Below are 27,066 nucleotides of genomic sequence, written 5' to 3' on the forward strand. Positions count from 1 at the left end.
CCATAAAAAAATATGTTGACATTTGCAGAGGAAAGAGCTTACTTATGTGCCTGTGGAACCATCAGGGGCTCTACAAGGTAGAAGCTTAGTTTTGTTCACCTCCTAGTTTTTCTCTTATGAAAGAAGTATCTCTGAGGTATAGGAGCAAAGGAGAAAGTATATGGAAACCAGAGCAATTGGATTTTACTCTTCTGGATATTAGCTTATCTGCTTCACTTTTATACTCCACTGCAGTTTCCTTTAGTGCCACTGTTCCCCCACAGACTAAAACAAAGGCCTTCCCCAAATTCCCTGCCTAAAGGAAAGGCAATCTGTAATAGTCTTAATACTTTATTAACTTAAAACATCACTCTAATAAATATGTATTAACAAACATAATGCATACCAGAAGATCTAAAAATATTTACCAACCTCATCAAAGTGAAAATACCACTTTTTCCCCCCTCTATGGTACACATGGAGGATCAAAGAGTTGAAGACAGAGCCTTCATTCCCACATGCCTGCTAGCTCAGACATTTTTAAAATATCAGCTTAACAATAAAAAACAATATACACACATATCTTTGAAGTAACTGTTCAGCTACTTTTTTTTTTTTTTTAACACCTGATAAAATCCAAAAGGGAAGGTTTATAATTCTGTTGTCTTCTCAGAATTCCCTCCAAGACCCAGCCACTTGGAGGTGCAACCGTTAGCTTTTAAGGAGCAGTCAGGGGTTATGACTTCAGTCTCTCTTCCCCAATACCTAGCACGGTGCTTGGTACTTTGGTAGCCGGTGATCCATGAACATTTGCTGAGTGAATGAATGACATCTTGTCCACAGGCATTGCTTGTGCTTTTATCTCCACTGATGAGGCTTTCACAGGCCTCCTGAAGGGAGGACCTCTAATCCCCTCTCATCACCAACTTCTCTTCTGCCCCTTCTTGGGGGTAGCCTTGATGGTGCATCTCATGACTTCAAAGTATTAAATTCCTTCCCCAAGTCAGTTTCTGAATCAGTTTTTGAGGAGGAGAAATGATTCCTCCAAGATTTATAGGCAGCACCCAGAAGAAAGGAGTCAACAGACTCCCCAGAAGGAAAAAAAATAAAAGTTAACACTCACTCTTCTTTCTAGATAAAAATAATTAGCATTTGTCCACCTTGTAAATGGTGATTCCTCCTCTTCCACACAAATATCTGGGGTAGGTCAAGAGGGGGAGGGAAGAAACCTGAAGGGCATTCCTGTCTGCAGATTAGGGCTGGAAATGGGAGGGACTGTGGGGTCTAAGATTTATTCTGGTCCCCATTTGACCTTGCCTTTGTCTTCAGGTGTAGAGGAGCCTATTTGTGTCCGAAGCCTAGAGAGTCGCTTGGTTCTCACTCTCGGCTGCACTTTGAAAAGGTACCTCATCTCCTCTGGCAGCTCCAGGAGGTAAGGCCAAGGAGGAGCACCCTGGTGGGATCTGCAGACTGGACCTGGGGTCTGGAAAGTCAGAAGGGAGTGGTGGCAAGCAGGGAGCAGAGTGGTGGCAAGCAGGGAGGTTGCCCTCCGTAGTGTTGTGTAGCTGCTGCTTGCAGCCAGCCAGGGTGCTCATTTGAGCCCATGCTGCGTCTCCCGGTGCCTTCGGAGGTCCACCTTCCTCTGGAAACCCTTCCCACAAAGGTCACAGCCGAAGGGCTTGAAGCCTGTGTGTTTGCGGCTGTGGGTGATGAGGTTGGAGCTCTGGCTGAATGCCTTGCCGCACACCTGGCACTTGTGAGGCTTCTCACCTGTGGGGATGGGAGTGGGAGGGGAGAAAGTATGAGCCTATGATAAAGCTAGAGGGGACCCACTGTGACCCACATGCTCTCGGCAGCAGCTGGCTGCACCACAGTCTAAGGCCTTCAAGCAACTTGGAGGGTGACGTGTTGCAACATGAACTGACTCCCAGCCTGCAATGCGAGTCCCTGGAAGCCCCATGGGTGCACCAGGTGAAAGGGAGACTTTCTGAGTGGGGGTTCCCAGCCAAAGGCCTCAAACGGTTTCCTGCTAAACGGAAACAGAGCAAAGGCCATGTGCCCTCCCCAGCTGAATCTACCCTGGGAGGACTCCCCTGACTTTATAAGCCATGAACACCCAGAGCAGATGTTCAACAGGAAGGGGGAGGAAGCTGTCCTAAAACCGTGTGACTCCGTTCTAATTCAGAGGAAGTTTTCAAATCTGAATTTCCAAGTGGGTGTTAGTTTGTATGGATCAGTGAGCCTGTCTTCTTTCTTGTTCTTAAAGGACAGCAGAGAATATCTGAAAAAACATCTTAACATGGACTGACTTTCTTTCTTTCTTTCTTTCTTTCTTTTTTTAAGTTCCAGGGTACATGTGCAGGATACGTTTTTCAATATCTTATTTTAAAAATCCACATTGGGCCACAAAGTATTAAGGTAGCTGATACTTTTCTGTCTTGATTTTTCCTTAATTTTATGAGGTTAATAACATGATTCTTTATATACCAGCAATTCTTCACCACAAATTAATACATAAGAGAACACAAAAAGGTTTTGTCTTGTTCCCTACCTCATGTGTTGTTAGGTAAATGGCATGAATTTCCAAATAGCCCAGCATGGCATTACAGTCAGGGCTCAGCCTTGGAAAAAATATAAAATAGATGAAGTTTGTTTGTGAGGAACCCTCTGTCCTCTTTGCTACACTCTTTTCTGTTTTCATGCTTCAGATTTCCTCGATAAGAAACCACCCATCAAAATGTATTCTATCCTTTTAGGGTCAAACAAATCTGAGAAACAAATTCTAGGTATAACGTAAATGTTTGATAAGGGCTTAATGTTTTATTCAGTCAAGATCCTAGTTGCATTTTGATAAGTGTCCTGAATATCTTACTTATAAGGAGTGAATTACATGGACATTTCAGGTAAGAGGGAATGATTAAAGTAGAATACTCTTCTGGGTTTTCAATGGAAATATATACATTACCCAAGTATATTTATAAACATCAAGGGTGGGCATTTAGAATACACTGTGATTTGTTCTAAATCAGTATTCATATTCTACAATAAAATTTTCAGAAATTCTGGGTCTCATGTAAATGTCTTTTGACTATTAGAGTGTTCTTGGCATTAAAACTCCCACCTGCACATAAAGTGTTAGGCAAAGAGTTCAGGATTAAAAGCCAGAGCATTACATGGCTCCAATATTCATTCAGTCTGACTTTTGATAAATCATTCACTCTCTCTGAGTTTCAGGATGGTAAGAGCAGCTCTGTCTACTTTATTGAGTGGCAATAAGAATCAAATGAAATGATAGATTTGAAAGTACTTTGTAAATTGTAAAGCGTTATAATAGGTAAGGAATTATTATTATGGCATGAACTTGCAGATATTTTGAAAAGGGCAATAAGTGAACAGAAGCTTTCTGTGTCTACCAACCTCATTCATGACTCTGAACATAAAATACAATAAACAGTGGTCAAGAGTGGACATTTGAGAGGTCAGACCTGAATTTGAGCTCTGGCCCTGTCATTTGCTAGCAGTATGACCCTGGACAGATTACCTGGCCTCATTTTTTTCATCTCTAAAATGGGGAGAAGTTGTCGTCTCTACCTCTCAGAGTTGTTGTGAGCATAAAATGAAATAATGCATTTAAAAAATGCTTAGCAGAGAGTTCAATCATATTTGCCATTATTTGTTCCTCTTCAATCAGAATAAGCTCTCAGACTCCTGAAAATGCAGCCGGAGAGGCCACAAGAGTCCCTCCCACAAAAGGCCCGGTGGTTAGAGAAAGTCCTCAATCTCTAGGTAAGCTTTAGAGCAACTCTCTAAGAGGACCCTGGAGCTTCATATTTCACCCAGAGCAGGCAGCAGTGGAAGCAGCTAACCTAAAGGAAAATGTTCTTTCCAAGGATAGAGTAACTGTGAGCTGACCTGCTGAGTGGCCTTTCAGACACAACCCCAAATCAAGGCAGCTCTGGGGAGAATGATGCCTATAAATGAACCTAAGAACCCACCCCTTTGTTTTCTTTAACACAGAGCAGGGAAAAACTCCATCAGAAAGGCCTCATCCACCACTCACTGGGGCCAGAAATAAGAGAAGAGGAGTAATGTTGGCCTCAGGGTGTTTCCTACAAGCCAAGGGCCTTCAGCTTACCAGTGTGGATGAAGGTGTGTTTCTTCATGTCTGACTTCTGGTGGAACCTCTTGCCACAGTACTGACAGGGGTAGGGCCGAGTGTCTGAGTGGATGAGCAGGTGTGTGGACAGTGTGGATGACCTCTTGAAGCTCTTCCCACAGATCTTACAGTCAAAGCTCCGTTCCTGCAGAGAGAGAGAGATGTGGCACTCCTACTGTGGTCAACTAGACTGCTGCTCTCCTCACCCTTGAGCTGACCCTAAAATCCCTTGAACACTTTTTCTTTATTTTTTTGAGACAGAGTCTCCTCTGTTGCCCAGGCTTGAGTGCAGTGGTACGATCTGAGCTCACTGCGCCCTCCGCCTCCCAGGTTCAAGCAATTCTCATGTCTCAGCCCCCCCACCCCGAGTAGCAGGGACTATAGGCGCATGCCACCACACCTGATTAATTTTTGTATTTTTAGTAGAGATGGGGTTTCACCATGTTGGTCAGGCTGGTCTCAAACTCCTGGCGTCAAGTGATTTGCCCGCCTCAGCCTCCCAAAGTATTGGGATTACAGGCATTAGCCACCATGCCTGGCCCTTCAACACTTTTTCTACCAAAATGTTCTTCACCCACAACCTTCCACACCCCATGGCAAAAACATATCCACACCCTGCTTTTTTTGACACCCATTAGCACACACTTCTCCACCCTCCTCAACAGGAGGCTTAGACCTCAGTCACTTGAGATGCCACCTCCCCACAGCCAGTGTAAGTGCTGGGGGAGATGGGCTGATACTCTTTTTTTTTTTTTTTTAGATGGAGTCTTGCTTTGTCACCCAGGCTAGAGTGCAGTGGCATGATCTCAGCTCACTGCAGCCTCTGCCTCCCAGGTTCAAGCGATTCTCCTGCCTCAGCCTTCCAAGTAGCTGGGAATACAGGCACATGCTACTGCGCCCAGCTAATTTTTGTATTTTTAGTAGAGACGGGGTTTCACCATCTTGGCCAGGCTGGTCTGGAACTCCTGACCTTGTGATCCACCCGCCTCGGCCTCCCAGAGTGCTGGGATTACAGGCTTGAGCCACCGTGCCCCGCCACGGGCTGATACTCTTTTTAGCTACAAGTAGGCATTCTCCTGAGATATCTATTGGTATATTTACTTGCTCATCTACTCTCCATCTCTCAGCTAAACTATAATTTCCATGTGAGCATGCTGTCAAGGACCTGATGTGCTGTAAGATTCTTAAGTACTTGGCACCTAGAAGTTAGGCAACAAATATTTATTAATGAATGAATGAATAAATGGCAGGGGTGGGGCATGGTGGCTCATGCCTGTAATCCCAGCACTTTGGGAGGCCCAGGCGGGTGGATCACTTGAGGCCTGGAGTTCATGACCGGCCTGGGTAACATGGCGAAATCCCGTCTCTACTAAAAATACAAAAATTAGCTGTGCCATAGTGGCATGTGCCTGTAATCCCAGCTACCTAGGAGGCTGAGGCACGAGAATCACTTTAACTTGGCAGGGGGAGTTTGCAGTGAGCTGAGATTGTGCAACTGCACTCCAGCCTGGGCAACAGAGCTAGACTCTGAAAGAAAGAACAGAAAGAAAAGAAAAGAGAAAAGAAAGAAAGAAGGAAGGAAGGAGGAAGGAAGGAAGGAAGGAAGGAAGGAAGGAAGGAAGGAAGGAAGGCAGGCAGGGAGGGAGGGAGGGAGGAAAGAATAGCGGGGTAAATATGCTACTAGATGCTCTAAATGAGCTGAGATTTCCGCCTTTTCAGTCGAGAGGGGTCAATGCAAATTAAGTGACAACCATTTGGTGAAAAGAATAGGCACAAAGAAATAGAGCTAATAAGTCTGATATATCAGCAGCACGAATCAGTGCATATAAACCTACCTCAAACCCAAAGTAACAATGAGGATCACACTCTCGAGGCTCACCGTGGTGTGACACCAAAATCTAGGGCTGCCTCAAGGCCTGAGCCGGCCACCATCCTCCTTTCCCTACACACATGCACCAGGGCAAGGGGACGCAGCGGAGAGGTTGGGGGAGGAAACTGGGGGAAGCTGGGAAGAGAACTTCCAGGCAGAGGGTGGCTGGTGCTGCACCGAGATGTAGATCTCTGAGCAGGGCCGCGCACGGCGGGCGGGGTGCCCCGCGCTTACCTGCGAGTGCACGGCTTTGTGCTGCTCCAGGCTCACCGCGTGCCCGAAGGTCTTGCCGCACATCTCGCAGGCAAAGGGTCTCGTACCGCTGTGGGACCTGCGCACATGCACCTCGAGCCCGTGCGGCGTGGAGAACACCTAAGGCGGGTGGGGCCGGAGAGAAGGCCGCTGAGAGGGGCCGAGGGGCGCAGGTGAGGCCGGGGTAGGGGAAGCATGGCGCAGGGCAGGCGAGGTGGTGAGCTCGGGAGCCTCACCTTGCTGCACTTGATGCACTTGTAGGAGCCGCCGCCCAGCAGCAGGCGGGTGCACAGCAGCTCCGACTCCACCTTGACGCCAGCGCCCTTGTCTGCGTGGAGCCCGTGACCACGCTCGGGGTAGAGCAAACCCGCCGCTGCCGTGGGCCTCTCATACAGCCCGGCTGCCGCGGACCCGAAGTCGCCGTAGAGCCCTAGGCCAGGGCCAGCGGTGGCACCGGCCCCTGCGCTGCAGCTCCTTGGCGCCCCGGCCCCCGCGCCGCCGGCAGCCCGCTTTGGGCCGTACAGCGCGGCCGGGTGGCCCGGCTCCGGGGCGGGTTCACAGAAGAGGCCCAGGCCAGCACCGCGCTCCAGGGCCCCACACGGTCGGTAGCTCTGCACCAGGTGCCGCAGGTCAGAACCTGCCAGGCCGCTCCATGAGTACGGTTTGAAAGGCAGGGGAAAGGGCTGGGCTTCGTCCAGCGATGGGCACATCGACTTCTCCGAGGCTGTGGAGGCACAAGGGAGCGTCCGGTCAGGCTTCAGACGGCAGAGCGGAGGCCGCCCTGCTGCGGCTGCGGGCGTGGCGTGTTCGCGGATTGCGGGGCACCCAGCGCTTGTAGAACACTGGGTGCGCCAGGCGCGCCCCAGGGTAAAACGCGGCCCGGGCCCTGGGACCTCGCAGGCCACTATAGAAGGCAGAGCAGCAAACGGATCACTTGAAAAGACCTCGGGAGAGGAAAATTCTATGCGAGGGCAGCGGAAGCGCTCGACGTTCCGAGGATCTTTTCTGGCTGGACCCGCGCACCTGGAGATCCTATAGGGAAGGGCGCGTCTATAAATGCCCGGAGTTGAGCTGTTAGGGAGGAGAAGGCCGTTCGGCCCCGCAGAGCACTCAGGGGCGGAAGGGTCCAGCCACCAGCGCAGGCACTCTCCCAGCCCCTACTTGTTCCCACTCAATTCTTTTTCTTCCCGGAATCCACAAGGAAGGAGGGAGAGGGTCCATAAATGCGTCCCCGAACTACCCAGAAGGCTGGCATCTCAATAAACCCGAAGGTATTAAGATTTCACGAAGTTAAGTGCCCAGTGTACGTAGCAAAGGTGCAGCAGGAAAGGGGCTTTTGGGCTTAAATTGCCAGCCAAATACTCCCCATTCCTGTTTTGGTTTGATGGAGGCAGGGAACTCGAATTTCTCAGAGAATAACTGTATAACTCGTAAGGTTTAGCCACCACCTGCAAGGAGACGGCTCTCTGAATTAGTGGCCTGCTACGCCCCCACCCACGTGAATTTTGCTAAAACTAGTGACCCCAATGCATGTGAGTGCATACAGCATTTACAAATGTGTGTGTATGTGTGTGTGCACGCGCACTCTCCCGCGGAGGGAGAGCGCGGGCCAGGGAGGAGTGCAAAGGGCCCACGCACACACACATACACACACTCTCCAGTTCAGGCTGGCCACTTCAGTGAGAGGCTGTACCCGGAGTTTCGTTCGGATGGTGCGGGGCGCGCCCAGTCCTTGCCCAGCCACTTGACGCCCTGGCAGGAAGAATCCTCCCGCCGCCGGCTCCCAGACACATTTGCTGGAGCTATGGTTTTCGCCAAGTCAACTCACTGATTGTGGGACAGGTGGTGGTATCTTTTAAAACCAGCAAACATGTTCTGGATATAACCGGCCCTTGGCAGAATCCGGCTGGTCTGATCATTCCTTCCCCAGGCCGGGACCCGAGACGCCCCCACCCAACGTGCAGTTTGCCTGAAGCTGGATTGCTCGCTGGAAATGAAACCCAGAGAGCAGGCCCCTGAGGCTGGGTTAGTCTGGCAAAACGAAAAATGAAACAGGCCCCCAATCTGCGCCTGTGAAGACCAAGCCTCGGGCTGAGATTTTCGTCCTGCCCCCTCCCTGCCGCCCAGCGCCTAACTCCTCTGCCTGGCCTGTTCTGCCCTGGTCTCCGTTTGTTTGAGGTTTGGGGTCTAGATTGAAGGATCCTAGCACTTTATAAAACAATCAAGTCTGGTCAGAAAATGAAAGGTCGGCGTTGCTGCCAGTAGAAACGACTGGTTTGTTTTCCGTCACCGGCCAGCTACGCGCAAACGAATCTAAGCGACGAGCAGCTAGGCTCCCTCCGCCTGGGATGGAGGCAGCAGCCCCAGCGGGCAAGCTGTCCAGGTCCCAGAGAAAACGGATGCCTCCTTCCCCTACGAATCAGCTCCCTCCTCCTGGAAAGACTCTCCAACTCCCCGTTAGCATATCTACGCCCAAGGTCGCCCCGATTCCCCCAGCACTGCCGGGTCCCTGCAGCTCCCGCCCCAGAGGTTCCCAGTGGGTTCCTACCTGGAGACGCGGAGGGTGACGGGGGCCTCCAGAAGTCCTCAAATTCCGAGCTCCGTTCGCAGACGCTGCCCTCGCAGCTGTCTGGGGATGCGGAGGCTCTGTCTGGGGCTTCGGTCAGCTGCGATTCGGGGGACAAACGGTCCCGGGACTCCGCCTTCGCCCCGCCTGCATTTGAAGTGCTGTCTGCAGAGAGGAGGCAGGTGAGGGGCTCAGGCTGCGACCAGTTGAGTCTGAGGGTTCTGAAGGCTCCCCCAATTCCCCGACCAGGGCATCTTCCCCTCTCCACCCAGACCCCGGCCGGGAACCCTCTCGGATCCGAGGGCAGACGCAGAGAGGCCGTGGCACCTAGGAGACAAACCCGGAGGAACCAGCACAGTAGGAAACAAAAACGGCAGCAAAGGGGACGTTGGGGCAGCCCCTCCCAGCTCCCGACTAATGGTGTATCGAGGTGCAGTCGGTGTCCGCGGGAGCAGCCCGGCCTGGCCCGCGCGCGCCTCGCACCTGCTCGGCTGGGCGCCGGTACATTCTCCAAACGGAGGGAATAGTCTGGTCCCGGGGAGCGCGGCTGGTGGTAGCTGTGAGCCTTCTTGCTTTTGACGAGAAATGACCGCGGCATGGTGGTCCGGCGCTTTCCCCACTGCGCCCCAAGAGTCCCCGCAGCCGCTGTCACCCACGGTCACTCCAAGGGCTTGCTTAGCCCCAGCCCGGCGAAGACCTGAGAGGGAAAGAAAACCGGGTGGAAACGCGGGTCAGTACTCTCCGGTGCGGGGGACTGGGCACCCAGGCGGAGGGAGAGCGCGGGCCAGGGAGGAGCGCAGAGGGCCCACGGGAGGAGGGGCTTGGCCCCGCTGCGCCGCGCTTACCAGGTGGCACTTGGACAGGTGGCGCGAACCCGCCGTCGTTGCCGCCACTGACACGCACAGCGGTAAAACCTGTCCCTGGGCCCTGGCTCAGGCCCCTTTCCTCCTCCCTGCCCACGCCCCCCAGCTCCTCCCCTTTCCTAGCCAAGTTCGCTCTGGCAATCAAACTCTCTGGAAAGCCGTAGTTCCCATCGGGTAGGTTACCCCAACTCAGCTACTCAGTGCCTGCCTGGCTGTGCTTTACGGCTGGCGAGGGAGGGCGGGGACACGCGGATCGGTTGAGGGGCCGGGGATGCCCAGTGGTCGAGGACCCGGAAGGGGCAAGGAGCCAAGACATCCCAGAGCCAGCTACAAACTGGAGTGAAAAGGCAGGGGGCGGGGGGAAACGGAACACAAGATAAAACTGTGGGGCGGCGGGGGGGACAGCAAAGGCCAGAGAAAAGAGGTGGGAGAGCAAAGGGACAGGAAAGTGAGGGGAGTAACAGAGGGCCAACCCCCGCCCCGGGAGAAACTCGCATCCGGTGATCTCACTCGCCCCTCACTCGTGCCCCACGTAGGAGAAACTTTGGCCCCGGACTCCCGGGTGCGGCGGGCACCGGTCGAGGCTGCGGCGAGCCATCCTGGACCATGGAAACCTAACCTCGGGAATCAGGTCCTGGGTAAAAGCACTTTCCTTTCTGCTCACCAAAAAATCTTGTCCTAGGGAAGTGGAGCCCGATCCGCGAACGTTGACTGGGAAATGCTAGGTGTCCCGAGTCGGTAGTGCACCGATAATTTAGCAGACAAATCAGACAGGACGCCAGAGCGCGCAGGCTGCTTTGGCAGATAGCAGGAGTCGGGCCCGGGCCTAGGAGGGGACTAGCTGCCCGGGGCGTCGCTCTCATTAACCCCCAATCAGTTCACCTAATACCGGGTCGAAATCTGAGCCCTGCGGGAGGGCGTGACTGCGCCTGCCACTAGGCTCCAGCCGGCTCCGGGGGCGGGGCTCCACAGTCGAGGTGGTCTGGGGTAAACGAATCTGCCTTCCTCCCGGGGTGAAGGCGATGGGGACCTGGTTCACACGTGAGCTACAGTACAGCAGTTCTCCGTGGCCTTGGCTGGTTCAGAAACGAGGGTGCTGGAAACTCTGGGCCCGGGCAGGACCTGCAGTCCCAGCCGCTTCGCGCTGTTTCCACTGCCGGACTAGGAGCCCCTCGGCTTCCTAGGCAAGATGCCGGCCAGACAGTCTACGTCTGTCCGTTGGCGCTCTCAGCTCAAAATGAGTCCTACGTAGGGGCCTTGGTCCCTGTAGGGTGCAGGCCCCCTGCCCCAGATCCCCAGCCCCATTGTGTCCCCTTCTCCGGAGGAATGGGAGTAGACCTGGGAGAAAAGACGCCTGGGACGTGTGGCGGGGCACCAGCGACGTTTCCCGCTACCTAAGCGCCAGAATACCCCTAGGGGTGAGGGTGCCATCGGCCTCCCTCCGGGTTGACTCCTAGGGCTAGAGCTTTGCCGCTTCCTGCACTTCTCATCCGTACAATTAGACGCCACAAACTCCAAACCCAATTCTTTAAACAGCAGCGAAACTCGGAAGAAAAGAAAAACGGAGTGGCGTTGTCCCGAGGGTCCCGCTGCGGCTTGGCCCCGCGTTGGCTGGGAGCGGGACAGATGGGGTCGGGGTAACTGTCAGCGCTGGAGCTGGGTCTGGGCTGGCGCCACGAGAGACCAGGCGGACGCGGAGGCCGCCTTCCCACCCGGGCTGTAAGCCCACGCCTCTCTCGCACCCCGGCCCGCTTTGCTGGTTCCTGTGGGGAGGGACAGAGTTTGGAGGAGATAGGGGCCCCGGGGCCTGGGCCGAGCGCGTGGGAAGGCAACCCCGCGCTGCAGCTGGCGCGGGAGGTGGGGCGGCCCGTCCGCGCGCTCAGGCCTCTCCTCACCGTCCGGGCCCGGGAAGGCGGGAGCCGAGGGCGCTAAGGGGGCGGCCTCCCGAGCGCAGCTGCCGCCGCCTCCCCACCAGATGTTTCCTTCCCGGGTGGATTTGGCTCCCCTGCCGAACCACCAGACCGCCTGCTGCGCGCCCCCGGCTCCAGATTTCCAGCCTCGCTGCGCGGGTCGCGTCCAAACCCAGCTGCCGGAGCTCTCGGGGCTCCCGCACGGCGGTCCGCAGCAGGTGGGAACCCGCCCGCGCCCTCTGGTCGCCCCCGCAGCGCCAGCGCTCCGAGAGTCCCCGCGGCCGCCCCCACCAGGGCAGGAGGCGCAGAACAGGCTCGGCGGACCTACCTGCGGGGTCAGGGCGCGGGCACCGCGCTAGGAGAGTTTTCAAACGGAATCTTGCTTTAGGGAGAGACTGCTCTGTCTCTCTGACTTAAAAAAAAAAATTCTCCTTCCGAGCTCAGCCCCCAAAACCACAAGCTTCACTTCCTGAGCGTTACTGAATCGCTCGCATAGCCCTCCCAGACCTGCTCCCAACCCCCGTCGGGCGACCGAGCGCGCTCCTTTGCGCAAGTGGCCAGGCGGGTGGGGGACCTGGTCTTTCCAGCCCGTCCCGCGCGCCCCTTAGTCGTCCTCCCAGTTCTCTCCCTGTGGATCGACAGGGGATGGGGGAAATTGGAGGTCCGTACACTCAGGCACTAGTAAATGACTCGAAAGAAAATGAACTATTCTTGGCTCCAGGGAGACTTCCGCAGCGAGAGAAGTCACAGATTCAGGACACAGATTGACTGGCGAGAGAGGGGTGAGGGGCGCCCCGCTCCGAGGACCCTCCCTGCCCTTCAGGCCTCAGTCACCCGCTCCCCCCGCCCTACCCCGCCGCCTCCTAGGGCTGCACCACCCCCAGGTCGGGACCGTGAATCACCGGCCCGCGGTGCCGCCGGCCTGGAGCCCGGCAAGTGGCCACGGCGTCCGCAGAGCGAAACCTGCCCCGCGGCCCCGAAATAGCTTGTTGTGGAAACACTTGGGGATAAATACGCCCAACGAGGCTGAAAATACCTTGACACCCAATCCGAGAGGTTTGCTCATTTCCCTTCGGATTTAGGTAATGGTTAAATTTGGAAGAGGTGGGCGAGCGCCGAGCCCCCGGCGCAGAGGGCCCTGGCGGCGCGTCCCGCGGGCGCCCGACGGGACCGGTGGGCACACCCTCCCAGCGCGGAGCTCGCCGGCCCTCGACCGGGTCCGCTCAGCCTTCGACTAATTTCCGGTGGTCGGAGCTGCGAAATTAAAGGCCGCGCGGGGGCAGCGCCGGCGGCTGCTCGGCTGACTCCGCCCTGCCGGGGCAAGCCAGGGAGAGCGGGACCTCGCACGCGGACTCTGCCACCGCGTGAGGTCATACCCTGGCACTGGGTGCTGGCGGGAGCAGTAAAGCGCCATAAAAGCACAACTTGATGACTATTGCAAAGTAAGCCTTCTTCGCTTGGATTGTATGTTTCATGAGGGTAGGCACTGGATCTTCATCTTTATGTCCTAGGCAGGCTCTTAAAAGGCTGTGGACTGAGTAAGTAAATGAGTGGGGTTAATTAATTAATTCTATTAAAGAACAGGAAGAAAAAACTTAAAACCTAGCTCATAGATACATAAACAAATGCAGCAACCTCCAGCGCTAGACTGTATGCCATGACCTATAGTGTGTGGCCTGCTGTGTATACTCAAAGCCTACACCCTTTGCTCATTGGAGTGGATGGATGTTGTAGTCATGTTACTTTTCAAAATGAATCGAGTTGGATTTTGATCACAACTTCGTGCACAATAAGCCTCCAATGTCAGACACACACAAGGAGAAGGGATTGGTGCTCCCCAGTTCTTGCAAAATAACTACCATGTTTTAGGTTAATCTTAAATTGTTATGGGGAGAAGCCCTTAAAGCTCTTTTTCTAGAAATAGTTTTGAAATTATTCTTATTTTGCATTGTAAATTTAAAATTTTGCAGGGAATATTTGGTTAGTATAGCAGTGCTTCGAGCATGTTTTAATAAATTACACGTTTTATTAAGCAATGGCCTGTGCCTCTATTGTATGCCAGGCGCTGGGCACATCTTGCCTGCCTAGCTGTCCTACTTCATTTGCTCAACACATCCCTTCTTTATATATAAATGCAGAGGCAAGCAATCTTGGTCAGAAAGGAAAATTAAGGACATTTTGTTAATACTTTATTTATTGTGTGCTTTGTCTTGGCCTAAGGTATAAAAATCTCACAGTAGTGCAAAAACAAATCTTTCCTGTATTCCCTTCTCTCCTACTCGATAGCAGAAAAAAACACACAAAATTTTAGAATAAAATTATAAATGGGACAAAATAAAATTTCTTATCAACCAAGTTCTAGAGAAATGGTTAGACTATTTCCTTTGCACATTAGCAAGTTCAAAGTCAAAATTTCTTGAAAAGGTGTGGTGACTATTTTATAGTTTAGTTAAGTGTTGCTATTTGAAGTCTCAGAAAACTTGAGGGAGCCCCTGAAGGGGGCAGATAAGCACCTTGAGCAGTGAGCAGTATCACCTTAGAATAAATCCCTTTCATTCAAATTTAGTCAAGTCATCTTGCTTTTCATTTGCCCTTCACAGACTCTTGGGATTTCTGAGTTTGAAAAAGAAAACTGAGAACTGGAACAGGGACACACAGAGAGGAGCAGGTGGGAGGGAGATGGCACTGAATTTCCCTTTATATCTTTTACATGTTGAACCATGTGTATGTAGTACTAACTCAAATAAATAAATACATGTTTAAAAAGTATTTAACAAGTATTCAACACAAATTTAACAACACTCCTGGATTTACAGTGTTGAAGTGTGACTCCCACACTTGGGGAAGAATAGAAGAAAGGTAAGAAGAGGGGAACCCAGAGAGGTTAAGAAACTTGCCAAGGAACAGTGAAGAGCTAGGACTAGAAATAATGATATAACGAACCCACCTCTGACTTCCTGCTTCTCCAAACTACCTCTTGCTTCTGTTAAACTAAGGGCAAAGAGAGTAAGCCACTCCTTCATGAACATTTTTAGAAGCTACAAAGACTCCTCTCTCTCCATATGTTCTTTTGGAACTGAAATAGATCTAATGGTAAGCAAAATGCATATCTGAGGCACAATTTTCTGTAAATAGGGTCTTTCCAAAGAAATAATTTTACTTTTACTGAATTTTCAGTAATTTACTAATTGTTTCTAAATAGCAATAATAATGTATCTGTAGCTGCCAAATAACAACTGACTTTCTCATACTACAAACATTTCCAAGCCTTGGCCAGTAGCCCATTTATTTCAAGCAGCCTCTCATAGATCAGAATTTCCCTACAACAGAAGATTTGAGACATTAAAAAAAAAAAAAAAAAGGTGGAGATAGAGTCTCGTTATATTGCCTAGGCTGGTCTTAAACTCCTGGCCTCAAATGATCCTCCTGCCTCAGCCTCCCAAAATGCTGGGATTACAGGCGTGAACCATTGTGCCTGGCTGAGACATTTTCAAAAAGAAAATTGTAACAGGATATTACCAGTCTCTTGTTTATTTTTTCACAAAGCTTTACAATTATGATCTATGTCCTTTGTGGGATGGCATGGGAAAAGTGGGTGATCCTGAAACCCTAGGAAGGGGTAATACCCCCATTTCCAGCATACATTTCTATGTTTGCCTAATTTGATTCTCACCATGATGATACCAGGAAGGGAAAAAAGAGTTTAGGCATTTTAAAGCTAGTAAGATGTGATTGTCAATCTCTGTTCTGCTAGTACCAGCTTTCAGACCTTGGGTAAGTTAGCTCAACTTCCAGCCTGTTTCTCACCTGTAAAGTCGGAATACTGGTACCTACCATGCAAGACTGTGGAGCAATCTTTTTTTTTTTTTTTTTTTTTTTTTGAGATGAAGTCTTTCTCTGTTGCTCAGGCTAGAGTGCAGTGGCATGATCTGTGCTCACTGCAACCTCCACCTCCTGGGTTCAAACGATTCTCCTGACTCAGCTTTCTGAGTAACTGGGATTACAGGCATGCACCACCATGCCCTTTTAATTTTTGTATTTTTAGGAGAGACGGGGTTTTACCATGTTGGCTAGACTGGTCTTGAACTCTTGACCTCGAGATCTACCTGCCTCGGCCTCCCAAAGTGCTGGGATTACAGGCATGAGCCACCATGCCCACTGGAGCAATCTTTTAAATTGCACTCTTTACCTGTGCATTTTGGCAGCAAGAGGGTTCCAATGTTCCAATGAGGGTTTCTGAGTTTTAAATATAAACATATAAGAAATTATGCTATATTATTTGTATATTATAAATAATAATATAAATAAGAATATATTACAAATTATGCTACATATATCTGATAAGAAAATGAAACCCTGTAAAACAACTTTCAAGTATTCTTGCTCTATTATTTAACAAAAATTTTAATCATATCACAGATACAACTGAGTAGTCTGCTTTTCCCCCTGAATATTATTATTATTTTTCTTTTTTCTATTGTCCTTATTTTCCTATTTTCTTTAATGGAATATAAACTTTTTATAGTAAAAATTATTTAAATAAAAATAATGACAATCATTTTCCTTGCTTTTTATATACCATCTTTCATCATTTTCAATTGCTATAAAAAAGTTCTATCAGCTAGTTTACTATAATTTACTCAGTCACTCTCATCTTAATATTTAGCTTGTTTCCGTTTTTTACTATTTTAAGTAATACAATGAAAGCATTTTTGAATATAGCTTTCCTTACATTTGGAATTATTTCCTTAGGATATATTTTTAGGGGTGAAATTTCTAGATCCAACAATGATTATTTTTATGGTCCTTGATACATACCAGAACAAGTTTTATGGATGGAGCTTATGTAATGCATAAGCCAAAATAATTCATATCACTTAACAGTTAAAAGACTACAAAAATAAACTAAGGAAAAGTTAGACCTGGATTAAAGACCAGATATAGAACTGGTCTTTATTTTATGTACAGGAAGTACTTGTTAGAGCCACACCCTGTCATATTGCCATGGTTTTATCCTCATGTATACTAACAAACTATTTAATTTTTATCTTTGGATTAGCTGTCATGATAGGTGTAGTCAAATTGAAATAAGAATTACATATATTTTAATTATATTAATTCAAGGGAAATAAATGCAAAGTGTTAATTGTGTGATGCCTTAACTTAAATGATAGGTAATATAATTATCCCCTTCTACTCTTATAAGAAGCAGGCTATCAAAGTAGAATTCCACTGACACCATAAGTCAGAATATTATTTAATGGTACCATCATTTGTGGGAAGTGGATAATGTTTTTTTGTACCAGCTTATGCAAAAATTGGGAAATGAAGTAAAGGAGAAACATGGAGATAAACAAGTTAATAGAAGAAGACTTATGGTATAAGAACCAACTTTGTATTAATATTTTTTACTTTTCAAACATGAAGAAAAACATTATTTGCTTTTAATAAACATTTTGGGACTGATATATTTAAATCTCATTATATTTAAAAATATTTTCTATTACTATAAAGCTTAAATTAGGCTTTTACATAAAGGATTTCAAACATCTGAAGAGGGAGGAGGCTGTCAGCTTTGGTGTTCAGAGTTCAAATAAGAAAATTGTTAATCTCACCACATACATATTTTTACATTGTTCCTAAGAATAGATTGAATGAAGTGTCATCTTACTGTGGGCTGCGTGATATGACTCCTCATAGAAACATACCTAGTGTGAACTTTTATAGGAAAAAAAAGGAGTAGAGTTTGCTTGGTGAATGGAAAATGAAACGAGAGAAAATGCAAAAATTATCTTTCTTTCGAGTTTTTCATCATTTCCTCCAGTATGTTTGGTAATTAGTTCGCCCTACCCCAGATGAAACACTTCACTTTAAAACAGTACAGCCTATATATTGTAAATTTTAAAAATTACTCACAAAACACAACTCCCTTAGAGGAAATATATGACCCCGTATCTGGAGTAAGGTGGGAGTTGAGGCTTCTGAAAATCTCTGGCCACTGCTGTCTGCATGAGGCAGGGCTTGGAGGATCAGCTCACATGAACACCCTCAGGCTCGCCCAAAGAGACAGACAGACAAAAGGACAGCGTGAACCGGTAATAGGTAGATGCAGCCCACTGGGTGTTCCACCTCTGCTGCTGTCCTGGGCCTCATGGAAGAGAAGGAAATGCTGGGAGTTCTCCAAGGTAGGCATTCTGGTCATTTCTATTTTATGGATAAGGACACCAGTGGTCCATGCATGTGAAAGGAAGGGAAAAAAAGTGGGAGACACCAGTGGTTTAAGAAGCCCAGGTTCTGATAACTAGCAGCTTTCTTGTTCCAACCAAATCTGTTGATTCCAAATATTATTTCTTTCCACCAAATCACATTACTTGTTTCACATCCAGCATAGGGTAGAAAAGCTTGGAGCCAAAAGTCACGTGTCTGTCACAGACATGAGAGGTGATGAGGATGGGATGGTGGAGAAGAGACACATTCCCTCCCCCTCTGCTGCAAGGCCCAACCCATCACTCCAACAGTGTGGACTTGGCGGGCATGCTGCTCATCCAAAGGTCAGAAAATAATAGCATTTACGGGCTGGGCGTGGTGGCTCACGCCTGTAATCCCAGCACTTTGGGAGGCCAAGGCGGGTGGATCACGAGGTCAAGAGATCAAGACCATCCTGGGCAACATGGTGAAACCCCATCTCTACTAAAAATACAAAAAAATTAGCTGGCTGTGGTGGCAGGCGCCTGTAGTCCCATCTACTCGGGAGGCTGAGGCAGGAGAATGGCGTGAACCTGGGAGGCGGAGCTTGCAGTGAGTCGAGATCGTCCCACTGCACTCCAGCCTGGGTGACATACCAAGACTCCGTCTCAAAAAAAAAAAAAAAAAAAAAAAGCATTTAAGTTGCTGAAAGCAGCATATTATGTTAATTCAATAGAACATTTGTAAAGTAAACAAAATAAAAAGTAAAAATACAGCTCCATATCTCACTTCCTTAGTTCAACCTCTAGTAACATTTCAGAGTGTTTTCCCCCAGTCTTAAAAAAAGAGTCTAGGTATGTATTTTACATACTATGATGATACTGTATAATTGTCCATTTAGATGATGTGCTGTGATCTTATTTATTATGTTACTGGACAGTGGGATTATTTCCCTTTTTCCCTACTATAAATGATGCTGTGATTTTTTTTAATTGCACCTGGGTTTTTCTATATGTAGGATTCTTTCTTTAGGATTGATAACCAGAAGTGATTCCCCTCCTAGATCAAAGGTTAGGAACCTCCCTTTTGTTGTGTTTTGTTTTTTATGTGTTTGTATATTTGCTTTGTAGAGGGAGGCCCACTATGTTTCCCAAGCTGGTCTGGAACTCCTGGCCTCAGGTGATCCTCCTGCCTTGGACTCCCAAACTGCTGGGATTACAGGTGTGAGCATCCATGCCCAGCTAAAGGCTAGGAACTTTGTCAAGTCTATGGACACATATTGACAAATAATTTTCCTGAATGGTTGTAATAATTACACCCCTGCCAAGAAAAATTATAAATACCACAGTAGCTAAGAGGCAGAAGAATGTAGCAATTAAGAGCATGGACTCTAAGCCAGATTTCTAATGTCTGGAAATTTTGGCTCTGCCTTCTTCTATCCTTAGACAAGTTCCTTAACCTTTCTGTACTTCAGTTTCTTCATCTGCAAACATGGTTACAATAACAACACCTACTTCATAGGTTCTTGTACAGATTCAATGAGTTAATACATGTAAAGCATAGAGTAGGCATTTACTAAGTGTTAGTTATTGTCACTATTGCAACAGGCACTATTGGAGGCCCTTTTTAGATACATTATCTCTAACCATCCCATTGAACAGGCTGTGGAAATAGACTCAGAGAGGCTTGCCTTCCCCAAATCACATAGACAGAGAAGGACAGAGTCCTGATCCAACGCAGGCCAGCCTGACTCTAGACCCTGGACTACTACAGGATGTAGGCCTCAAGGCCTCTCAGTGTAGGAGCAGTAGCTTTGTGCACTACAGGCAGCCCCTGAGACTTGCCAGGAGGCATTTTTATATAGATTTCTTTTTTTTTTTTGAGACAGTGTCTCGCTTTGTCGCCCAGGCTGGAATGCAGTGGTGCGATCTCGGTTCACTGCAGCCTCCGCCTCCCAGGTTCCAGCGATTGTCATGCCTCAGCCTCCTGAGTAGCTGGAATTATAGGCACCTGCCACCATGTCTGGCATGAGCCACCATGCCCGGCCATTTTTATATGGATTTCTGATATCCCAATTAGACCCGAGAGACTCAGGCTGCCTTCCCCAGCTCATGGACCTTATCTCCCACAGGAGGCTTTCCAAGGGTCACTTCCAGCTGTCATGGTCTGTGTCCCTATAAAACCAAGCAGTTCATCTGAGCTGAGGCTGGTAGAGAAGTGTTAGGGGATCATTGCCTCTTCCTAAAATATTCTCAACTGTTCTTACTGTCTGGCAAGGAGCAATTTATCAGTAGGGACTATCATGAGTTTTCATTTGAGCTTTAATAAAAACACATGAAGGGCCGGGTGCAGTGGCTCACGCCTGTAATCCCAGCACTTTGGGAGGCCAAGGTGGGTGGATCACCTGAGGTCAGGAGCTCGACACCAGCCTGGCCAACATGGTGAAACCCCATATCTACTAAAAATACAAAAATTAGCCTGGAGTGGTGGTGCGCACCTGTAGTCCCAGCTACTTGGGAGGCTGAGGCAGGAGAAATGCTTGAAACTGGGAGGTAGAGGTTGCATTGAGCTAAGATCATGCCATTGCACTCCAGCCTGGATGACAGAGCAAGACTCCATCTGAAAAAAACAAAAAAACAAAAAAAACCCATACGAACATACACACACCCCCCCCCCCCCGCACACACACATACACATACCCCCGACCCAGCATCAGCTGGAGAATGAACAGAACTTCTGTACAAATCAGAGATTTGCTCATGTACCTCACAGTCACTTTGTTCGATAGTGGAAGAAATAATGAGTTGGTGGCAACAAAGAAACACTAGGGATAAACTCTGCTCAGGATGCTGACCCAGGGGTGACCAGTATGGAGGTTGGTTTAAAAGCAGTCACTGAGGCCTGAAGAATGGAAAGACCCAATGCTGGCACATGTCCTAAAGGAGGACAGAGTTTGTGGACTCAGTTGTACAGTTCAATTCAACAAATATTTACTGAACAATCTTTGTCCTACGCCATGCCAGATGTGAGGTACATAGACTGGATATGGGGTCTCTGCTCTCCTTCAACTCAGAAGTGATGTAGGAAGGAAGTTGAATAAAGGAGAGAATAAATAAAGAATGTTTCCCTTCTATCCCAGGCCTCTGAGATGGCTGTCTGGCCTGGGACACAGGACTTTTCTTTTGACCAATCAGCACTTTGCACAGTTGCCACTATAGTTCTGAAACCCACCTGATATGAGGCTGGGGTTAGGATTTTGCAGCCTCAAAATATTCTACTGACTGCAGAATAATAAGATCTACTTTTTGCACAAAAATATTTTTGCCTCTGGTTTGGGAAGCATTTAGCAGTTTGGATTATAGAAAGGCATTTGGCATATTCCACAATGCTTCTCTAACCCAAACTACTCATTGTTTTTGCTGGAATTCTTTGAGGAGGAAGTTGGAGGGTAGGTGGAAATGTTTTCCTTCCTTCCTTCTTTCCTTTCTTCCTTCCTTCCTTCTTCCTTCCTTCCTTCCTTCCTTCCTTCCTTCCTTCCTTCCTTCCTTCCTTCCTTCCTCTCTCCCTTCCTTCCTTCCTTCTTTCCTTCCCTCCCTCCCTCCTTCCCTCCTTTCCTCTTACCCTCTCTTCCCTCCCTCCTTCCCCCACTTCTCTCCTTAATCACAAAATTGAGATAACTACGACTATTAACTATTCTTGGTACGGGAAAGAACAGACATATTTCCCGCTGCGATCCTGAACAGTAGTTATTGTGATAGAAATGAATAGTGTTCTTATACAATCTTAAAACAGATGCAACAAAAGTTATTTCCCATAACACTCAATATACATTGTTGACATCACACGAAAGTGCAATTTGGTAAAAACTATACTTTGGGAAACTATGACACTGTCTAGCAACGTACCAGCTGTCTACTGATCTGGTTTAATCCACAGATATGTTTGAGACTAGACTGTCTGAAAAAGTGCATAAGCTGATATATGCTTCAAATAATCCTCTCTGAAATTGCTTCTCCTTACTGAGTTTTTAATAAATATTTGATGACAGGATGAGATTATGCTCTCAGCGAAATCCTGGAATTCTATTCTGTGTTGTTTGAATTCAGATCCATATGCCTTAATAGACAATTCAAAGGTAGGTTTGACCTATTGTGAAAGCTGAGGTACCTAAGAACAGCCGGCTGTATCAAAGGCTTTCTCACCCACAAGGGAAAACCAAAGTCAGGTGTAAGTTTTACCCCAGGAAATTGTTTTGAGTCTGCATAGCACACAAATGGGACCCTACAAGGTCACATCCATAGAACAGGACCAAAAGAGTATTTCCCCAAATTTGCAAATAGAGAAAAGTTTAAAGAGTGGGTACAATGAACTTCCAAATAATCCAACTAAAAAGTTCAAGGAATGGTACAATGAACTTCCAAATAATCCAACTAGATTTGACATTGACATAATTTTAACATTAAACAAAATTTAAAATATTAACACCAATAGAAAAAAATCTTAATTTAATCGTGAGTTATTAGTATGAGTAGGGCTACTTCCTGTCACACCCCCAGGATTATTTGTGATGTACAGGGAGGTAATTAAACAAAGTGACTTTTATAACATTGTTATTTCTAAACCAATTAAAAGACGAAAAATACCTACCAGATACCTACCAAATGTAAATTTGCAAATATAAAATATATTTTATTTTGTAAATATCAAATCTTTCTGACAGTGATTAGCCAAAAGGGTTTTATCGGATCTGAGTTTCAGATCATAAGAATTATCTTATCTGCATATGGAATAATGCATGCCTTTCTGTTTTCTACACTAGAAATGAGTTGTCTTGCTCATCTAGGAAAACTTTTCTATTGTTCAGGTTTGTTCTTTTTTTTTTTTTTTTTTTTTTTTTTTTTTTTTTTTTGAGACGGAGTCTTGCTCTGTTGCCCAGGCTGGAATGCAGTGGCACAATCTTGGCTCACTGCAACGTCTGCCTTCTGGGTTCCAGCAATTCTCTTGCCTCAGCCTCCTGAGTAGCTGGGATTACAGGCATACGCTACCACACTCAATTATTTTTAAATTGTTTTGAGATGGAGTTTTGCTCTTGTCGCCCAGGCTGGAGTGCCATGGTACAATCTCAGCTCACTGCAACCTCCACCTCCAAGTTTCAAGCAATTCTCGTGCCTCAGCCTCCGGAGTAGCTGGGACTACAGGTGCCTGCCACCACACCTGGCTAATTTTTTTTGTATTTTTAGTAGAGATGGGGTTTCACCATGTTGGCCAAGCTGATCTTGAACTCTTGACCTCAAGTGATCCACCTGGCTTGGCCTCCCAAAGTGCTGGAATTACAGGCACAAGCCACCGCACCCAGCCACGTTCCTTGGTTCTCCACATACAGTCAAAGGTATTATGTAGAGAGTCACTAAACTCCTTGCCTTGAACAAATGGTGAATCAGGAGTGTCAAATGCATTTATTTTGCATAACTCTCTAAACAGTTCATGCCAAGGACTATCAGTGTTCTCCATACTATTAGAATTAGAGCCCTTAGCATTTTTGGGTCTAATCGTATTAAGCAGCCAACCCCAGAAACCCAAAACCAACAAAATAACTCCATCCTTAATATTCTGTTCCTCTAGAACCACTCCTGGTACCAAAATCTATATTAGTCAGGGGTCTCTAGAGGGACAGAACTAATAGGATACACACACACACACACACACACATGCACACACACGTATGTATATAAAGGGAAATTTATTAAGTAGTGTTAACTCACACGATTACAAAGTCCCACAATAGGCCATCTGCAAGCTGAGGAACCATGAAGACAGTCCGAGTCCCAAAGCTAAGAGCTTGGAGTCCGATGTTCAAGAGCAGGAAGCATCCAGCACAGGAGAAAGATGTAGGCTGGGAAGTTAAGCCAGTCTAGTTTTTTCACATTTTTCTGCCAGTTTTATGTGCTGGCAATTGATTAGATGGTGCCCACAGATTAAGGATGGGTCTGCCATTCCCAGCCCACTGACTCAAATGTTAATCTCCATTGGCAACACCCTCACAGACACACCCAGGATCAATACTTTGTATCCTTCAATCTAATCAAGTTGACACTCAGTATTAACCATCACAATACCCAAGTCAAGATCTAGAATATGTCCAGCACCTCAAGTGCTTTACTGAATTTGCATTTTAAATCAGTTGCTTAAAGTGGGAGACCATTACTGAGCTCTGGTTAAAGACTGGCTTAGGTGCTCCAAAAATCTGGGTCATTGACTATGGTTTGTAGAGTTAGGTAGAGTGGGCTTCCCATGAGCCAACTTACATCTGGGATGCCAGTCCTTCATCTTTCCTTGGAGATTGTTCACATTGCCAAATCCTCAGGTCCTCCCATAAGTTCACAGCAAAGGATGTTTTATTGTTTATTGCTTATTTGCATGGAAAATATCGAACATCTTTTTTTTTTAAATTTTATTTTACTTTAAGTTCTGGGATACGTGTGCTGAACATGCAGGTTTTTTACATAGGTATACATGTGCCATGGTGATTTGCTGCACCTATCAACCCATCATCTAGGTTTTCAAACATATTTTAAAAAAATCAAACTCTACCTAAGAGAATAGAAAAATACACCCAAAGTACCTATCACTCAGCTTCAGAAGTAAATCCATGGCTAATCTTGTTTCATTTTTGTCCCCTGCACTGCTTCCCTCCTCCACCAGACTACTTTGAAGTAAATTCCAATATCATATCATTTCTTCCTGAAAATATTTCAGAATGTCTCTACAAAGAATAAGGAGTCTAATTAAAATAAAGAGCTTCTGCACAGCAAAAGAAACTATCACCAGAGTGAACAGACAACCTATAGAATGGGAGAAAATTTTTGCAATCTATTCATCTGACAAGTATCTAATATCCAGAATCTATAAGGAACTTAAACAAATTTACAAGAAAAAAGCAAACAACTCCATTAAAAAGTGGGCAAAGGACATAAACAGACACTTCTCGAAAGAATACATGCATGTGGCCAACAAACATGAAAAAAAGCTCATCATCACTGATCATTATAGAAATACAAATCAAAACCACAATGATACCACCTCATGCCAGTCAGAATGGTGATTATTAAAAAGTCAAGAAACAACAGATGCTGGAGAGGCTGTGGAGAAATAGGAATGCTTTTACACTGTTGGTGGGAATGTAAATTAGTTCGACCATTGTGGAAGACGGTGTGGCGATTCCTCAAAGACCTAGAACCAGAAATACCATTTGACCCAGCAATTCTATTACTGGGTATATACCCAAAGGAATATAAATCATTCTATTATAAAGATACATGCACAAGTATGTTCACTGCAGCACTATTCATAATAGCAAAGACACGGAATCAACCCAAATGTACATTAATGATAGACTGAATAAAGAAAATATGGTATATATATGCTATGGAATACTATGCAGCCATAAAAAGGAATGAGATCATGTCCTTTGCAAGGACATGGATGGAGCTGGAAGCCATTATCTTCAGCAAACTGACACAGGAACAGAAAACCAAACATCACGTGTTCTCATTTATAAATGAGAGCTGAACAATGAGAACACAGGGAGGGGAAGAACACACACTGGGACCTGTAGGTGGGAGTGGGGGGAGGGAGAGCATCAGGATAAATAGCTAATGCATGTGAGGCTTGATACTTAGGTGATGGGTTGGTTGGTGCAGCAAATCACCATGGCACACGTGTACCTGTGTAACAAGCCTGTATGTCATGCACATGTATACTGAAACTTAAAATAAAATAAAATTAAATTAAAAGAAAAAAAGAATAAGGAGCCAGGTGCAGTAGCTCATGCCTGTAATCCCAGCACTTTGGGAGGCCAAGACAGGTGGGTTATTTGGGCCCAGGAGTTTGAGACCAGCCTGACAATATAGTAAGGCCCCATCTTTACAAAAAGTAAAAAAAAAAAGAAAAAGAAAAAATTAGCCAGGTGTAGTGTTGCACACCTGCAGTCCCAGCTACTTGGAGGCTGAGGTGGGAGGATCAGTTGAGCCCAGGAAGTTGAGGCTGCCATGCCACTGCACTCCAGCCTGGGTGACAGAGTGAGAACCTGTCTCAAAGAAAGAAAGAAAGAAAGATAGAAAAGGAAAGGAAGGAAGGAAGGAAGGAAGGAAGGAAGGAAGGAAGGAAGGAAGGAAGGAAGGAAGGAAGGAAGGAAGGAAGGAAGGAAGGAAGGGAACTGTTCCTAGCAAAGGCTTTTGAGCAAAAGGAAAATTATAGAAAATCTTTAATTTTATATGGGTCGAGTAGCTGTTCCAGATTTTAGTTTTATTCATTCATCAATTTAAATTGGTAAATAAAGATGGTATATATTTATGATGTACAACATGATATTTTGAAATATATATACATTGTGGAAAGGCTAAATCAAGCCAATCAACATGTGCATGATCTCACATACTTACTATTTTGTAGTGAGAAAATTTAAAATCTATTCTCTTAGCAATTTTCAAATACAGAATATGTTATTAACGATAGTTAATACTTAGTAGACAATAGTTAATTGTCACCATGTTGTACAACATATCTTTTTAGCTTACTCCTCCTGTCTTATTGAAATTTTGTATCCCTTGACCAACATCCCACCCCACCCCCTCCCCAACCTCCTGGTAACCACCATTCTACTCTCTGCTCTTATGAGTTCAGCTTTTATATATTCCACATATAAGTGAGATTGTGTGGTATTTGTCTTTCTGTACCTGACTTATTTCACTTACGGTTTTTCATCATTAATCCTACTAAGCTTTTTTGGCTACCCAGCAGTCCTTGACAAGTCATTTACTAGGAAGATGATGATCTCATCTGCAGTGAAAACTGGCAATGAGTTTTCTATATCCAAAGCAGTTTATTTAAAATTCAGCTAATGATAAGTCACCAGGTATCTGAAAGCTCTCAGCCATTTCACTCTTCTCAGTGCCCTGACCACTCTAATCTCCAGGTATGCTGGCCCTAGGATAGGGATGCTCTTAGTTAAACCAGAGAAAGGATAACTCTCTGTAATTCATAATATCCATTCTAAGGATGGTAAGAAGCATGATAGCAATAACGTGCTGTAACTACAATCTATGAAGTTATCCTTATGATCAGAGAGGAAAACTTCCCCAATTATATTCAATATCATAAATTTCCATTTGTAACGAATATAAGTTTTCAGCCTAAACATTAGTGGAAAAACTGGTAGAATTGAATAAAGTCTGTAGTTTATACTATTGTACAATTCTTAATTTCTTAGTTTTAACAAATGTACC

General features: G+C 46.7%; 1 protein-coding gene across 6 annotated transcripts; it reads right to left on the reverse strand.

Annotated features, from left to right (window-relative positions):
• Nucleotides 1-316: 316 nt before the first annotated feature.
• On the reverse strand, nt 317-12,832 carry GFI1 (growth factor independent 1 transcriptional repressor). Of its 6 annotated transcripts, XR_004058756.1 has the most exons (8): nt 11,925-12,099; nt 9,307-9,520; nt 8,806-8,988; nt 6,494-6,981; nt 6,240-6,377; nt 4,115-4,280; nt 2,531-2,600; nt 1,614-1,749 (listed from the first exon to the last, which is right to left on the reverse strand). XR_004058756.1 is itself a non-coding variant. In XM_010353459.2 (7 exons), the coding sequence occupies exons 2-7, from the start codon at nt 9,419-9,421 to the stop codon at nt 1,571-1,573; spliced, it is 1,269 nt and encodes a 422-aa protein (XP_010351761.1). In that variant the 5' UTR covers nt 9,422-9,520; nt 12,633-12,832; the 3' UTR covers nt 317-1,570. The 6 variants fall into 6 exon arrangements, 5 of the variants coding, with proteins under 5 accessions (XP_010351761.1, XP_010351753.1, XP_030791667.1 ...); XM_010353459.2 differs by lacking the exons at nt 2,531-2,600; nt 11,925-12,099 and adding an exon at nt 12,633-12,832 and having other exon boundaries at nt 317-1,749; XM_010353451.2 differs by lacking the exon at nt 2,531-2,600 and having other exon boundaries at nt 317-1,749; nt 11,925-12,091.
• Nucleotides 12,833-27,066: the final 14,234 nt, after the last annotated feature.

The sequence above is a fragment of the Rhinopithecus roxellana genome, chromosome 8 (genome assembly GCF_007565055.1).
Source record: "Rhinopithecus roxellana isolate Shanxi Qingling chromosome 8, ASM756505v1, whole genome shotgun sequence".
NCBI lineage: Eukaryota > Metazoa > Chordata > Mammalia > Primates > Cercopithecidae > Rhinopithecus > Rhinopithecus roxellana.